General features: G+C 38.9%; 1 protein-coding gene across 4 annotated transcripts in view; it reads right to left on the bottom strand.

Annotated features, from left to right (window-relative positions):
* The window catches only part of LOC126482336 (TGF-beta receptor type-1), a 190,189-nt gene that overhangs the window by 62,318 nt on the left and 111,873 nt on the right, over positions 1-15,998 (bottom strand). For 2 of the 4 annotated variants that reach the window (XM_050106405.1, XM_050106407.1), the window contains exons 4-6: positions 14,208-14,450; positions 13,264-13,494; positions 586-753 (exon numbers count right to left, since the gene is read on the bottom strand). In XM_050106405.1, coding sequence (XP_049962362.1) covers positions 586-753; positions 13,264-13,494; positions 14,208-14,450 — 642 coding nt within the window. Of the gene's footprint in view, positions 1-585; positions 754-13,263; positions 13,495-14,207; positions 14,454-15,998 lie in introns of all 4 variants that reach the window. The other 2 variants (XM_050106404.1, XM_050106406.1) reach the window with 1 other exon arrangement.

Consider the following 15,998-nt stretch of genomic DNA (forward strand, 5'->3'; position numbering starts at 1 on the left):
TCCACAGTTATTGAAATGGCCTCAAGGAGCACATAGTCCCCACTGTACATCACAGCTAACACAGTGAAAAGATTGTTAACTATGCAATTTTAACAATATGATTGTATACAAATAACATAAATGAAAACCTACAGAAGTAAATTTTATCATATTATGGTTGCTGGAATGGTAAGGCTGCAATGGTCAAGTAAAGTTCATAAAGAAGAAGAGAGGATTACAATTAGACATTTGTAGGAACAACATATACCGCAGCACATGGACTAACACAATGTACTTTAGTATGGCATCAGATTCTTATTTTTGTGAATGTATCAAAGAATTTTACAGGTTCTTAATGCATTCATGCAATACTGCGCCTAAAGCATCTAGAAATTTCATGTGCAATTTGAATGGGGAAAAGGAGGGAGGTAGAGGGAGAGGGAGACAAGATCGAAAGGGGGGCATATGGGATGTGGTTTCACTAACAGTGAAGGCCCAACCTTCTCAACAAGCTTCAAGAGTACATATTATTTTCAATAATCATTATTTCTATTTCAGTTGCGTACATAATAGCAATTCAATACATCCAGAACAATATACTGTTACCTTGTGTTCCGACAATGTCCATATGCAAGTGAGCTAGACCTGTTGCTATGGAAAGGGACATTCGGATCATGCCAGCTGTGTCCACAGTGCACCTATTCAAGTAGTCAAAAAGGGAGCCATTTTCATGATAATCTGTTATGAGCCACAGCTGTGTCCATGTTCCATTGTCTGAAATAAAGAAGTCACATTCAGTAATGAACTAAACAATTTTAGGTACTTGTCAACAAACCTAGTAATATTTATGCACTGCGCCATCTTGAAGTACAAAATAACATATTTACATTCACCTACATTCGCATTTACAACTCACTATCTGCCTTATGGAGGCTAATGTAAACAAGCTTCTTCCACATTTATATATCATCTTCCATCCCCCCCCCCCCCCTCCCTCCCTCTCACATCACTGCAACTTTATTATGAACAAATAAAGATTATTATTATTATAACTATTATTATTCAATGGGGTATGTCAAAAAGGGCATTACAACTATGAAATGGTATAAAAATTCATCAAAATAACTTACAGAATCAGTAGATGTGTCATTTTGTAGCCAATAATCTCAATTTTGATACACATAGAGCATCAGTACTGCATTCAACCAACAGGAGTGCCAGCATAGTGCACAGTTAAAATGGCTACTTTCACTTGTGTAGAGTGTACTCACTATGTGTATTGGTTTTGAAAACTATTTAATTTCACAGATTGACAAAGATAACTGAGATGGGATGGTTTACTACCAACAAGACAGTGGACCTCATTTCCTCATGGAAGTTTGAGGTTTCTTCAATAATTGCTTCCCAGGTCTGTGGACTGGCCATGAAGGACTAATCACATAACAGCCTAGTTCCCCAGACATGAAACCACTGGATTTCTTCCTTTCTCTGGGGTCCTGGGGTCCTATTAAAGATCATATATATGTTTCTCCTGTACCAAACAATTTAGCTGACCTGAAAAATCTAATCTATGTGACCATTGCACAAGTTACACTCAATTTGCTGCAACGAGTGTGGGAAGAAATCGATTATCAGTGGGATGTTTGCTGCATCACAAATGGTAGTCATATGAAACCAAAATGACACTTGACACTATTATGTGAAACCTGAGAGTGTTTGCTACAAAATAGCGCATTTAACGATTCTGTACGTTATCTCCATAAATTTCTATACCATTCCAAAGTTGTACAGTTCTTTTGTCTCACCTTGTGTTGGTGGATAGCAGTGACAAAGTGATTTCCTGTAATCTTCTTTAAGTTTAAAGTTCCCTAGTTTTATCATTGCGATCTTTGTAAGTGGGTGTAGTCTACATCCTGTGATTCATTCTCTAGGGTACAGTCTCTGAATTTTAACAGTAGTTAGCTGCATGATGTGAAATGAGTTCATTTCATCAGATTCCATTTAAACGTACTAATCATCTGTTTATTTTTTTTTTTAATAGTAAAATCCACTTAAAACAGCAGACCCTCATTCAAGTTTCCTTTCTTATACAACACTTGGTAAATATCGCAGGCATGTCAGTGATAACAGTTAACAAACTAAGAGTTTCAATACAAACTACAGGGTGATCAAAAAGTCAGTATAAATTTGAAAACTTAATAAACCATGGAATAATGTAGATAGAGAGGTAAAAATTGACACACAGGCTTGGAATGACATGGGGTTTCATTAGAACAAAAAAAAAAAAGTTCACAAAAGTCCGGCAGATAGCGGTGGACAGCAAAACTGCTACCGTGACGGGTGAGAGGTACGCCGATATGTTACAGAATCGCATCATCCCCAGCCTGGCTGATAAACACCTGCTGGAACGTACAATGTTTATCCAGGATGGTGCTCCACCCCATATTACTAGACGCGTGAAAGATCTCTTGCGCGCGTCGTTTGGTGATGATCATGTGGTCAGCTGCCACTTTTGTCATGCTTGGCCTCCCAGGTCCCCAGACGTCAGTCCACGCGATTATTGGCTTTGGGGTTATCTGAAGTCGCAAGTGTATCATGATCGACCGACATCTCTATGGATGCTGCAAGACAACATCCGACGGCAATGCCTCACCATAACTCCGGACATGCTTTACAGTGCTGTTCACAACATTTTTCCTAGACTACAGTTACCGAGCGAGGTGGCGCAGTGGTTAGCACACTGGACTCGCATTCGGGAGGACGACAGTTCAATCCCGTCTCCAGCCATCCTGATTTAGGTTTTCCGTGATTTCCCTAAATCGTTTCAGGCAAATGCCGGGATGGTTCCTTTGAAAGGGCACGGCCGATTTCCTTCCCTATCCTTCCCTAACCCGAGCTTGCGCCCTGTCTCTAATGACCTCATTGTCGACGGGACGTTAAACAACACTAACCTAACCTAGACTACAGTTATTGTTGACGAATGATGGTGGACATATTGAGCAATTCCTGTAAAGAAAATCATCTTTGCTTTGTTTTATTTTGTTATGCTAATCATTGCTATTCTGATCAGATGAAGCGCCATCTGTCAGACATTTTTTGAACATTTGTATTTTTTTGGTTATAATGAAACCCCATGCATTTCCAAGCGTGTGTGTCAATTTGTACCTCTCTATCTACAGTATTCCGTGATTTATTCAGTTTTCAAATTTATACTGACTTTTTGTTCACCTGGTACATGAATCTTGTCATGAGGAAGGCAGATGCCAGACAGAGATTTGTCAGAAGAATCCTAAGAACATGTTATTCATGCATGTAGGAGGCCACTTACAAAACACTGGATCAACCACGGCTTGAGCATTCTTCCTCAGACTGGTATGTTTAGCAAATTGGGTTAATGGAAGAAATGCATAAGATTCATAAATGAGCTACACTATTTGCCATTGGTTTGTTTAGTGAACGTGCAGCATCACTGAAATGCTCAACAAATTTCACTGGTAGATGCTACAAGAACGGCACCATGCATCTCAAAGATTCTTACTCCAGTGTGTATCAAGAAACATATTACTTCCTTCATCTTACATCTCACCATGGAAATATTTGGCTGTATATATAGGAACACTGACACTCTTCCTTCATATGTATCATCTTCTAATGGAACAGGAAGATAGTGTCCAAATGATTTTGGTAAACCATGAAACCTCCACCATGCTCGATGTTGAGGCTTGCAAATTACAAATTCAAATGTAGATTTCTTCTGCAGAATAAATTAACAAATCTAAAACTTTTCACTGGATTTAAAAGCAAAATTGATATTTCCTATTTCCACAATTTGGAAAACATCTGTCAACAAAACCTTGTTAAAAATTTTCAACAAATGTTGCACTTTGCACCTTACATAACACCTACACTGGGGTTGGCCAAGGTGTGCAAAACTTCACATGAGCAAAACATGCATGCAGTCTGGGGTTCAACCTGTCTCAACACTACTCCGTATGTCCCTGCCACTATGTCTACCACACCTTTACCCAATCCTTCTTGGAGCTACTCAGTGCACTGTGACATTTAGCAGTGTAATGTGCCAGAGTTGCTTCCAGTATCTGATGCAGCACTATTTGGTTGCCAGTTCATCAGAATTATAGTGGCAGCTCTGTTTGTCCCTCACTATATTCTATTGGTATAAAACAAAGTTCAAACGTACAGTGGCTGTTACAATGGGGCATACATCCACAGAGAAGTCTTCTAGAAAACTATCATTACAAGCCTTTAAAATGTATGGGAATCACAGTTCTTTTTTGAAGGGAAGCATGATAAAGCCTAAACATGTATTATGCTGTCACATAATTGTCAGAACAACTTATTCATTGCAGAATGGCATTAGAACACCACGCACTACGAATTTTAAAAGATTTAGTTGGTGATGAAACTGCAAAAAATTTCAGCAATCAAAAGATGATTTGTATGGGATTCATTGTTTTGTATATAAAGAAACACTCTTCGATAAATTTTCGGGCATGGAGCATGTGATGAAATTGGTGATGCAACTAATAAATTTTCTGAAGTCGCATGTGTTATTACACTGTCAGTTCCAACCATTTTTGATGGAACTGATTACAAATTATGAAGATATTATACAGGGTGAATCAGAAGGTTGGGCACAAATTGAAACAGCTGATATAGGAGTCAAAATTCAAAATCTTGGAAGTAAACCTGAGCAAGTGAAAGCTTTGAAACATCAGGAATAACAAGGACAGTAAATGAACAATGCTGGATATCCCAGGTGCTAGATCAGAAGGTCTGGTTGCAAGGCTACCCTTGCTCTCCTGATCTGAATCACTCTTTTTTTTGTGGGAACATATCAAAACCCTCTCGAACATGGAAGAAGTTCCCAATGAAAAAATAGCTCTTGCCAGGATACTTGAAGCATTTGATGTGGTTTATGCAATGCCTGATGAATGTGGTGGTTGTCAATTTGGACACCATCTGTTGAGTAAACAGTACACCACCTTTGCTGAACTTAAGCATATGTTGCACTGATTGTCCTTGTTGTTCTCGACATTCCAAAGCTTTCACTGACTCAAGATAACTTCGAAGACTGTAAGTTTATATTCTAAAGTTTTTTTCGAGTTCTCTATCAGCTGCTTCAATTAGTGCACAACCTTGAGAATCACTTTGAATTATTGTGTAATACATTGGTTATTAGAGGAACATGCCTGGAAAGATTTTTTGATTTAAGACACACCAATATTAATTTATGAAGGAAACGGGCAGCAGGAACAAATTTAGAAGCTACAAAATGGAGAACAGACATCACATTTTTAGTGGACTTATCTACAGTCTTGAATGCCCTCAGTAAGATGTTAAAGGCGGAAGCAACTTATCTCTCATTTGACAGGGAAACTGAATGGATTTAAAAAGTGAATTGCACTGAGGAAGAGCCAACTTCTAAAAAAGAACACAGTCTATTTCCCTAGTCCCTCTGTCGTTTAAGAAAATGCAAATTTAGAAGAATTCACAGCGGCATTGAAAGACAAACAGGAACAGCTTTCTAAATGTCTTCAGAACACTGCCAATTTCAGATCTGTTTTTGAATGGTTTTCCAATTGAAAGCATCACTTTGCATGAACAGATGGGATTGCTTGATATGTTATGTAATTCCCATTTAAAAGACAAATTCTTTTACATTAAAAGTATCTGGGTGTTCTACAATATTTCCTCAGGAACAGGAGAGCTTCCATATCTCCATAATGGGGCTAAAAAAGTGACAACAAAGTTTCAATCAACATATACGAGTGAAAGGTTTTAATCAATTATGAAACTAAATAAGTCACGATTATGAGGGAATTTGTGTAACAAAAATGTGCGAAACTGTCTGCATCTGCCCATGTGCCCACAGTTTGTGCCAAATTTTATTTATGGTGTCGAGCACTGTAAGCTCTGTAATGCTAATAAGAGTAGTTCTAGATAATAAAATTTGATTCTAACGACATGTGAAAGAAACATTTATAGGAAACATGATGTGCGGTAGAGACTATTGTTTCTGGTCTCTCTTTGAATACCTAACCTTAAATGTTGCGTCAGCATTTTGCAGGGAACAATGTAGCATGCACGACATTGTTAGTTTAATGCAGTTGTGAACCCTTCTTCTTCTTCTTCTTCTTCTCCTTCTTCTTTTTTAGGTGTATTTTCTTTTGCCAACAGTCAGTCACAATAATAAAGAAAAGTTGGGTTCAAGTTTGCTGTCATGATAACAGTAAAATATATACAGTCATTATCTGATGTATGTTCTAAAGTATTGTTTTAAGATTACCCTGCTCCAGCACTGAAATAATGGACATCCTAGTATACAAAGAATAAAATGGTTGATAGTAATGAAAGTGAGTGCTCCAATGTACAGCTGATAAAGATGGTGTTCCTTGGGGATTGATAATAGGATCACATCTCTTCATTACATATGTGAACAATATGCCTACTGCAGTAGATGTCATTTTCATAATGTACACATATGAAAGTTCACTCATAGCTAGTACTGACTTAACAGAAGAACTGGTACTAAAGAGTTTTTCAAAGTATGAAAGGAGTTATAGGTATTTCCGTGAGAACAAGTTGTATGTAAATGGAAACAAGACAATATATATACTGACACATGTGAAGAGATCACTACAGTCCAATGATATTCATCTTCAGTTGCAGACTCAGTTATAAAAGAAGTAGAAAACCATAAATTCCTGTATGGAAACAGAAAAATATAAAGTTTCATGTGTTGTAACTGATAGTCATACGACACAGCAGCAACTTATCGTTCTAATTTGTTCCATTATCAGCTCCAGCATATTCCTAATGACAAAAGTTGTCTGGGGAAGAAAATGCACTAAATTTAGAATGCTCTAAACTATCCACACTTTTCTTATTGAATCTAAACATGAGACAAGACAGCATATATACAAAGAGATTGTGGAACTACAGAAAGCTATCAGGTGAATACCTGTTCTACATGGGCATGACCCACTGTGGCACTGTTAAACTGCTGTCAAATGGTGTTATTATTAACGTCCGTGTTCATCAGGTACATTTTAGTGATGTGAGATAAAGTGTGTGTTGTGGCTAGCCTGTGATGGCTCAATATATATCGCTGCTGTGATTGTCGATTGTTTCATGTTTATTTACTCTGTCGTTATCTCGAAAATATTCGTAATTAATTCTGTTTCTTGAGTCTCTGTTTTGTTGAAGTATAATAATGAGTAAAAGTAAAGTTATTAGAAATCCTCTGAAGGCTTTTAAGAAAAGGAGAAATGTTGGAAAGCCAAAGGTATGTGTTATTACTGTAAACAATAAAGACGATAACCAAGTGAGTGAACCTAACCTCTCAAGTACACCTGCCCATAGCAGTCAAAGTGGGAAAGAAAATACTTCACAGAAGAAGCTTGGTTCAATGAGTGAAAACTATGAATGTTTTATGGGCGAATCGGATGTGAATGAAATATTTGATATGTCGGTTCTCAAAGGAATTTTTTCAAACTGTGTAAGATGTATTCATTGTAGTGAAGTTGGTCTGGAACTCTCCATAATAAAGCACGTAGGACTTGCTAGTGAAATACAACTGAAATGTGATAAGTGTTCATACATGCCCACCTTTTGGAACAGTGTTGCAGTAACTGCAACTGAAGAAAATGGTAGCAAAATCTACGAACACAACATTAGATTTGTTTATTCATTGCGTTCAGTTGGTAAGGGTGCTACTGCAGGTGCAATTTTCTGTGGCATCATGAATCTTCCAAATCCCCCAACCAAGTTTACGACCTATAATAAATTAATAGGGTCTAAAGTAGAAGATGTCTGTATAGAATCTATGAAGAACGCTGTGGAAGAGGCAGTAATGGAAAATAATGGTAACAGAGATTTGACTGCAGCGTTCGATGGTACCTGGCATAAACGGGGACACATATCTCTTCATGGTGTAGTATCTGCCACCAGTATGTATACAGGGAAAGTTTTAGATGTAGCAGTAATATCAAAGTATTGTAGATGTCCACAAAAATATAAAGGTACACATGAAAATAATTGCAAAGCTAACTATAGTGGCAGTAGTGGAGGAATGGAAGTGGCTGGTGTTGCCAGTATATTCCAGCGTTCTGAGGCGTGTGATAAAGTGCGATATGTTAATTACCTTGGTGACGGTGATTCTTAAAGTTTCAAACATGTTCAAGGACTGAAGCCCTATGGTGATGATGTTGTAGTGCAGAAATTTGAGTGTATTGGACACGTACAGAAGCGAATGGGAACAAGACTTCGGCGACTGAAAGCTTCGTACAAAAAACAAAAACTCAGAGATGGTAAAGGGTTGGATGGGAAGGGAAGGTTAACTGACAATGTAATTGACAAAATACAGAACTATTATGGAATGGCTATTAGGCAAAATACACAAAGTGCCGACGAAATGAAGAAGGCTGTTTGGGCTCTTTTTTTTTCATACTTCTTCAACCGATGAAAATCCCCAACATAGCTTGTGTCCCAAAGAAGAAGACAGTTGGTGTAAATACACTCCTGGAAATGGAAAAAAGAACACATTGACACTGGTGTGCCAGACCCACCATACTTGCTCCGGACACTGCGAGAGGGCTGTACAAGCAATGATCACACGCACGGCACAGCAGACACACCAGGAACCGCGGTGTTGGCCGTCGAATGGCGCTAGCTGCGCAGCATTTGTGCACCGCCGCCGTCACCGTCAGCCAGTTTGCCGTGGCATACGGAGCTCCATCGCAGTCTTTAACACTGCTAGCATGCCGCGACAGCGTGGACGTGAACAGTATGTGCAGTTGACGGACTTTGAGCGAGGGCGTATAGTGGGCATGCGGGAGGCCGGGTGGACGTACCGCCGAATTGCTCAACACGTGGGGCGTGAGGTCTCCACAGTACATCGATGTTGTCGCCAGTGGTCGGCGGAAGGTGCACGTGCCCGTCGACCTGGGACCGGACCGCAGCGACGCACGCCAAGACCGTAGGATCCTACGCAGTGCCGTAGGGGACCGCACCGCCACTTCCCAGCAAATTAGGGACACTGTTGCTCCTGGGGTATCGGCGAAGACCATTCACAACCGTCTCCATGAAGCTGGGCTACGGTCCCGCACACCATTAGGCCGTCTTCCGCTCACGCCCCAACATCGTGCAGCCCGCCTCCAGTGGTGTCGCGACGGGCGTGAATGAGAGTCGCTTCTGCCTTGGTGCCAATGATGGTCGTATGCATGTTTGGCGCCGTGCAGGTGAGCGCCACAATCAGGACTGCATACGACCGAGGCACACAGGGCCAACACCCGGCATCATGGTGTGGGGAGCGATCTCCTACACTGGCCGTACACCACTGGTGATCGTCGAGGGGACACTGAATAGTGCACGGTACATCCAAACCGTCATCGAACCCATTGTTCTACCATTCCTAGACCGGCAAGGGAACTTGCTGTTCCAACAGGACAATGCACGTCCGCATGTATCCCGTGCCACCCAACGTGCTCTAGAAGGTGTAAGTCAACTACCCTGGCCAGCAAGATCTCCGGATCTGTCCCCCATTGAGCATGTTTGGGACTGGATGAAGCGTCGTCTCACGCGGTTTGCGCGTCCAGCACGAACGCTGGTCCAACTGAGGCGCCAGGTGGAAATGGCATGGCAAGCCGTTCCACAGGACTACATCCAGCATCTCTACGATCGTCTCCATGGGAGAATAGCAGCCTGCATTGCTGCGAAAGGTGGATATACACTGTACTAGTGCCGACATTGTGCATGCTCTGTTGCCTGTGTCTATGTGCCTGTGGTTCTGTCAGTGTGATCATGTGATGTATCTGACCCCAGGAATGTGTCAATAAAGTTTCCGCTTCCTGGGACAATGAATTCACGGTGTTCTTATTTCAATTGCCAGGAGTGTATAACAAAGGATTGCTAACTGGTGAAGTGTACACTCATAAGCATAGTCTGCCTCATGCAATAATGGAGGTGATAAAACCTATTTTCAGAGACTTAGCAGCACCTGAACTGTTGAAAAAGTGTATTCACGGAAAAACTCAAAACCCCAATGAAAGTGTAAATAGTGTTATATGGTCGAGAATCCCCAAGACTGTATTTGTTGGAATAGAAACACTTCACTTTGGTGTGTATGATGCTGTTGCGACTTTCAATGATGGCAACATTGTAAGGTGCAAGGTATTTAGAAATATGGGAATGAAGATAGGTTCTAACATGGTACGAGCGATGCTTGTTTTAGACAAGGAACGCCTTCGGGCTGCAGACAGGGCTGTAAAGAGTCTAGAAATACAAGCAAGAGTAAACAGGAGGAGGAAAAAGAGGAAGCTGGAGGAGGAGTTTGCAGAGGATGAAGATAATCCATCCTATGGACCTGGAATGCACTAAAGAGTTAATCCAATCTTTGTCGCTCGATTCCCAAAACTTTTATTTTCTCATACTAATTACATGTTTTCTAAGGATCTTCCAAACATATTTGTTTCAAACTTTCAGTAAATGTTACACAGTACCTTCTGCATAATTTAACACAGCCTTTTTCCAAAAAACTGTATATTTTTGAATATATAAATAAAAAATTGCAAAAAAAATGTTGTGAATTTTCATTACAATTGAAAAAAAAATCATCTTTAATAACTGAACTAAAATTTTGTAAAATCCCTGTGTTAAGTTGTAGCCCATATTCCAATAAATAATCTGTAAAAAGTTCAACTTCCTACCTCAAATACTTTGTGAGGAAAGATGTAATTTATAAGCGTTATTTTAACATTGTAAGTATAGGGCGTTCCGGAGCCCCTTAAACTTGTTTTTATTGAGTCAATCCATGTTTCTCTAGGTCTCCCTTTTGCTCTCAAACTTGGCTTCTATCATTCATTTTGGTACTCTTCCATTCTCTTTACATGTCCAAACTGTCTTAACCTGTTCCTCTAAATTCTCTCATTCAGCTTTTCTGCTCCAATTTTGCTCCTAACATCTCCATTTCTCACTCTGTCTCTCCTTGCTTTCCCTAACATACTTCTCACTGATTTGGTTTCCACTCTCCTCTCTTCTTGTCTTTGTCCAGGTCTCTGATGTGTATGTCAGTATGGGTTTGAAGTAAGTCTTGTACAGCACTTTCTCACACTTTAGTGGCACCTCTCTTCCCCAAATGAAGCCCCTCCCATGCCTCTATTCTTGTGTTTCCCATTATCACACTTCCTCCATATTTTAAGTTATCCACAATTTCAGTATCCTGTCCTTTAATGTAAATTTGTCCCTTGCCTTCGCTGTCTCCTCCGGTTACCACCACAATCTTTCTGTTATCCACTCTACATTTCATTCCACGTCTCGCGATTTTTGCATTTCAGATGTCTATTTGCTCTTGGGCCTCATTACTGATGGTTCCCCACACCACAATACCTTTGGAAAATAACAATAACTTCATCTCCCTACCTCGATGAACTTCTTTCATCTCTCTAACAATTTCAGCCGTTGCCATTATAGATAATATTGGCGACACCACACTTCTTTGTCTCAACCACACAACATTTTTTAAATCAATCACTTCTTCCAACTTGAGTCTGGACACAAATGAAGCTTTTGTCATACACTGTTTGAAATAATTCTACTGTTTGTTTTCTGCCTCCATTTCTCTCCAAGATTTCCCATACCTTTTCTCTGGCAACACTATTGTAACCCTACACTAAATCAAGAAATATGATTGCCAGAGCTTTTCCATATTCCCAAGGCCTTTCCACCAACTGTCTCACACTTAAGATTGGGTCCACAGTTGATCTACTGTGTCAAAAGCTGTACTGCTCCTCTTCTAACTGTCCTTCCACTTTTTCCCTCATTCTTATCTCCAGTACCCTCTCAACTACTTTTGCTACTTGTGATATGAGTGTGATTCCTTGATATTTGTATACTTTCTTGTCATCTGTTTGAACACTGGAATTATTATTCCCTTTCCTAGGCACATGTTTCTGACTCCATATGCATCATAGCAGTCTACATAACCACTGTAGCCCAGTAGGTCCAGCAGCTCTTATCATCCCCATACCTCCACAGTCATTTCATCTATCCCAGATGCCTTTCCTGTTTTCATTCTTCTCAGTGCTAGTTTATTCTCTTCTTCCAGGCCCCTCCTTTCAACATCCAGTAGTTTGTCAAAGTAGTCTTTCCATCTTTTGTTTATCTCCTCTGGCTGCATTATTAGCTCTTCATTTCCCCTTTCACCAGCTTTGTTTAAGTGCTTTCCTTCCTCTTACTCTTTGTAATTCCATACAGCATCCTTTTAACACCTGTAACATGCTTTCCCATCTCACATATGCATTTCTCTCAGCTTTTCCTCTTTTCTTTCACTACACTTTCTTATACTTCTTTTTACTTTCCTGGTATTTCCTTTTTCTTTCTTCCTTTTATCTGTATTCCATCCAGGCTGTGCTTCATCCTTTTCTTTTATTGCTTACTTTGTCTGTTAATTCCACCATGGTGTCTCCTTATCCTTTGTCCTTCTAGACATTCCGGCATGCGTGTTCTCTGCAGAGCTTGCAAATGCCTCTTTGAGCTTATTCCATCCCTCTTCCTACTTTGACATTCAGTCTTTGGGATTTTAAGCTTGAGTAACTCTCTGAACTTTTCTTGTACCTCCCTAGCCGTTAGTTTCCCCATTTTTATTTTCTTCTCCCTTTATGACTTTATTTCTTACATTTTATCTGTCCTCACATTTGCCACAACTACTCGATGGTCTCCATCAAAACCTTGATGAAGAAGATTAACTAACTTTATTTTTGCTAGGTGCTAACTGGAACTTTATGATTCCCCTTATACAGAAAACATCTGCCATTACTATCTTACAACCAAATGGCTTAAATTAACTGAAAAGGATCCCACAAATACTGGATTCATTCTGCACAACAAACTACCACATGGAAGTAAAAGCATATAAAATACAAGTACACTTAGAAGTTAAAGATTACTTAATTTCAGTTCTATACAGTGTGAAGAATATTTGAAAATACTAGAGACTTTTGTCTTCCCAATAAGAATGCCTTTATCAAACAAAGTAAATATGCAGACATTATGTATACTGAGTAAATGTCCCATTTTTGTACTGGACTGTTGCTGCTGTTCTTTTTCTCTCTCATTGTTTCAAATGTCACCAAGTATGAATGATATGGGATTCAAATGGAATGAAGGAGATGATGAGTTTTGCGAGTAAATTGGAATAACAATGTAATATAGCTAGAGGTGGCTACTACTACTGCAGCTACTTGTAAACTAAACAGTTTTTGGTACCTTTATTGTCTGCTGCTATGAAACCCAAAATATTGTCGTGTCTCAGCATAACTGTCTGATAAATTTCTGCTTCCCGAAACCATGACCTTTCCTCCCGAGATGAAAAAATTTTTACTGCAACATTTTCTCCCCGCCATCGACCCCTCCACACTTCTCCAAAGCGTCCTTTACCGATAATTTCAACCAGCTGAATCTGTCTTGCTATACTGCGTTGGACAAGAAGAGGCAGACCTGTGAAAAAAAGGACACAAAATGACAATCAATGAGGAAAAAAGTTATAATGAATTCATCATCTAATGAACATTCACATTTCGTATTTAATATCTTGTTAAACGCAGACATAAATAGCTAGCATTTTTGAAAAGTTGCCATACTGTCTGAAAAGTTAATGGACATACACGTGATGTGCATACATTAAGTGAATGTACACACAAAATGCACATATAATTTTGAAGAACATATAATAAAAAAATTAAAATTACTGTATGATGTTTGGAGTGTTGTGAGGATACAACTAGGTGCAAATTAACAATTCAGCAAGTGCCAAATTGGCAGAATATTTTGTGATATTTAGCAACAATCAAATCATGCAGAGACTCAATAAATGATAATGGAAACATTATGTTTAATGATCCAAGTAAGCTTCAGAAAGCTTGCAGTAGACTTATTCAACTAATAAATGCCACTAAATATTTCCTATGATGAGTTCTCTGAGGAGCACTGCCAAGGAATAAACAGAACTACTCATCAGAAAGAAATTTATGCATTTGTTGGTATTAGACTGCCTAATATGGCATAATAATCATGCAATGTTCATTACTATCATTGAATCAACGAAAACAATATTAATCTTAAACAATAAATCACATGAGATACATTATATAATGTGAATACAGCTCTTATGCATATACTGTATTTAAAACAACTTGTGTCAGGGTACATACCTGAACCAGAACCACTAGTGGTCATCTCAATCATATCTCTCAACGATACACCTCCCAGAATAGGATGATCAGGAGCTTCAATTGAATCATCTGGATGATACCTAAGTTGATGCAGTCTCCGCTTCTGGTGATTCCAGAAACAGTAGGCCATTACTGATAGAAAACAGAATATTACAATTGGGCCTGCAATTACTATTGCTAGTTCCCACTTTCCCATCACAGGTCCTCGAAGTACGTGTTGGTCTGCTGACAATACAAGAATAATGGAAAGATAAAACACTGAATGCACAGAACAAGAAATTACTTCTCAAAAATAGTAAAAAAAAAAAAAAAAAGGAAGAAGAATTGTAACTGATAGTTGTAGAAAACCTTGGTGTATACAGTGGGAAGAGGGAGGGAATTTGGAGCATAAAGTGAATTCACAGGTAGTGAGATGTAGGATAATCCTTTGTAGCAGTGATAATATAATTAATCTGCAACTAACTGTTGTAAGCTTGGTATTGAAAAAGGTACACAAAATGATTTTGAGCCCAGGTTATCTACCAAGCAATTATACATCTCGTATCCCAGATCATAAGAAACAACAGATGTGTTTTACACACAGAGGCTCGATCATTCTCAATGGGACACATGGAAACTGTGTATTAATATTATTGGAATGATCACAACTCAACAATTTGAGCAAACCAACTGACTGTTAACAGGACATTCAAATAACACAGAGGGCAGATTTCAATATCAACATGTCTACAAGAACTTGGAGAAACTGATTAATTGTAATTTTGATTTGGAATGCTTAATCTAGATTGGTTCCTGTCGTACAGAATTATGCATGCAGCAGACAAGCATTCTTCTGTCCTTTATGGTGGGTCATGTAACTGATGATGTATCTGTAAGATGCATTACTTCCTGAATTTGGAAGGAAGCAGGGCCACAACTAATATACAGTACGAATATTGGGACACTTCAAAACTGGTAATTTACTCCATGTCTTATACCTTCATAATGGTGCACCTGTTTTTCATCATTACATCCTCTTTTTCTCTCTCTAATCAAATGCAGCAAAAATTTAAAGTGTTCTTGCTGTATTTGCAGAATGCAATCATGTCTCAATTGTGAGTGTATCTACGTTTCCATACCTTTCTTCTTCTGCCATGAAAGTAATGGAAATAGTTTACTCTCTGCAATACAATCCACCCACAACTCATTCAACTTCCAATTAAAATTATACATGTATTCTCTATCATACAAATTAAGGATTAAAATTGCAGAGAGAGGTAGCTCAAAACACTGTCTACACACAGTAGACTATATATGATACTCCCTTCAAAGTAATTCACTGTGAATAATTTTGTAACAGCAGAGTGTAGGAAGCTATGGCAACTCTATTTTTACTTGTATCTTTTATCAAGGCACAAATGGCACTTCAGCATTGGTATCTGAACAAACAAGGAGATACCATGATGTTGGGATCACAGATTTACTTCAAACTTTGTACACCTTTAGTAGATCACAAAAACAATATAATTTGCAAGTAGTGGAGTGCACTACTCTGACAATTCCAAGAAAATCGCAAGAGAAGTTTTACGCATCTATCACTTGGTCGATGTATCTGTGCAAAGCTGCTAGACATAAGAAGTCTTTGTGGTCAAATGGTTAGCATTCATGCTTTGCAAGAGGGGCATGGATGAATCAACAGTTTGAGTCCCACTAACACTTAATTTTTGATCTATATTTCTTCGTCACTTGTCACATTATGTAATTTATATGACATCTGAAAGGTAATGTAAT

The sequence above is a fragment of the Schistocerca serialis genome, chromosome 5, assembly GCF_023864345.2.
Source record: "Schistocerca serialis cubense isolate TAMUIC-IGC-003099 chromosome 5, iqSchSeri2.2, whole genome shotgun sequence".
NCBI classification, from domain to species: Eukaryota; Metazoa; Arthropoda; class Insecta; order Orthoptera; family Acrididae; genus Schistocerca; species Schistocerca serialis.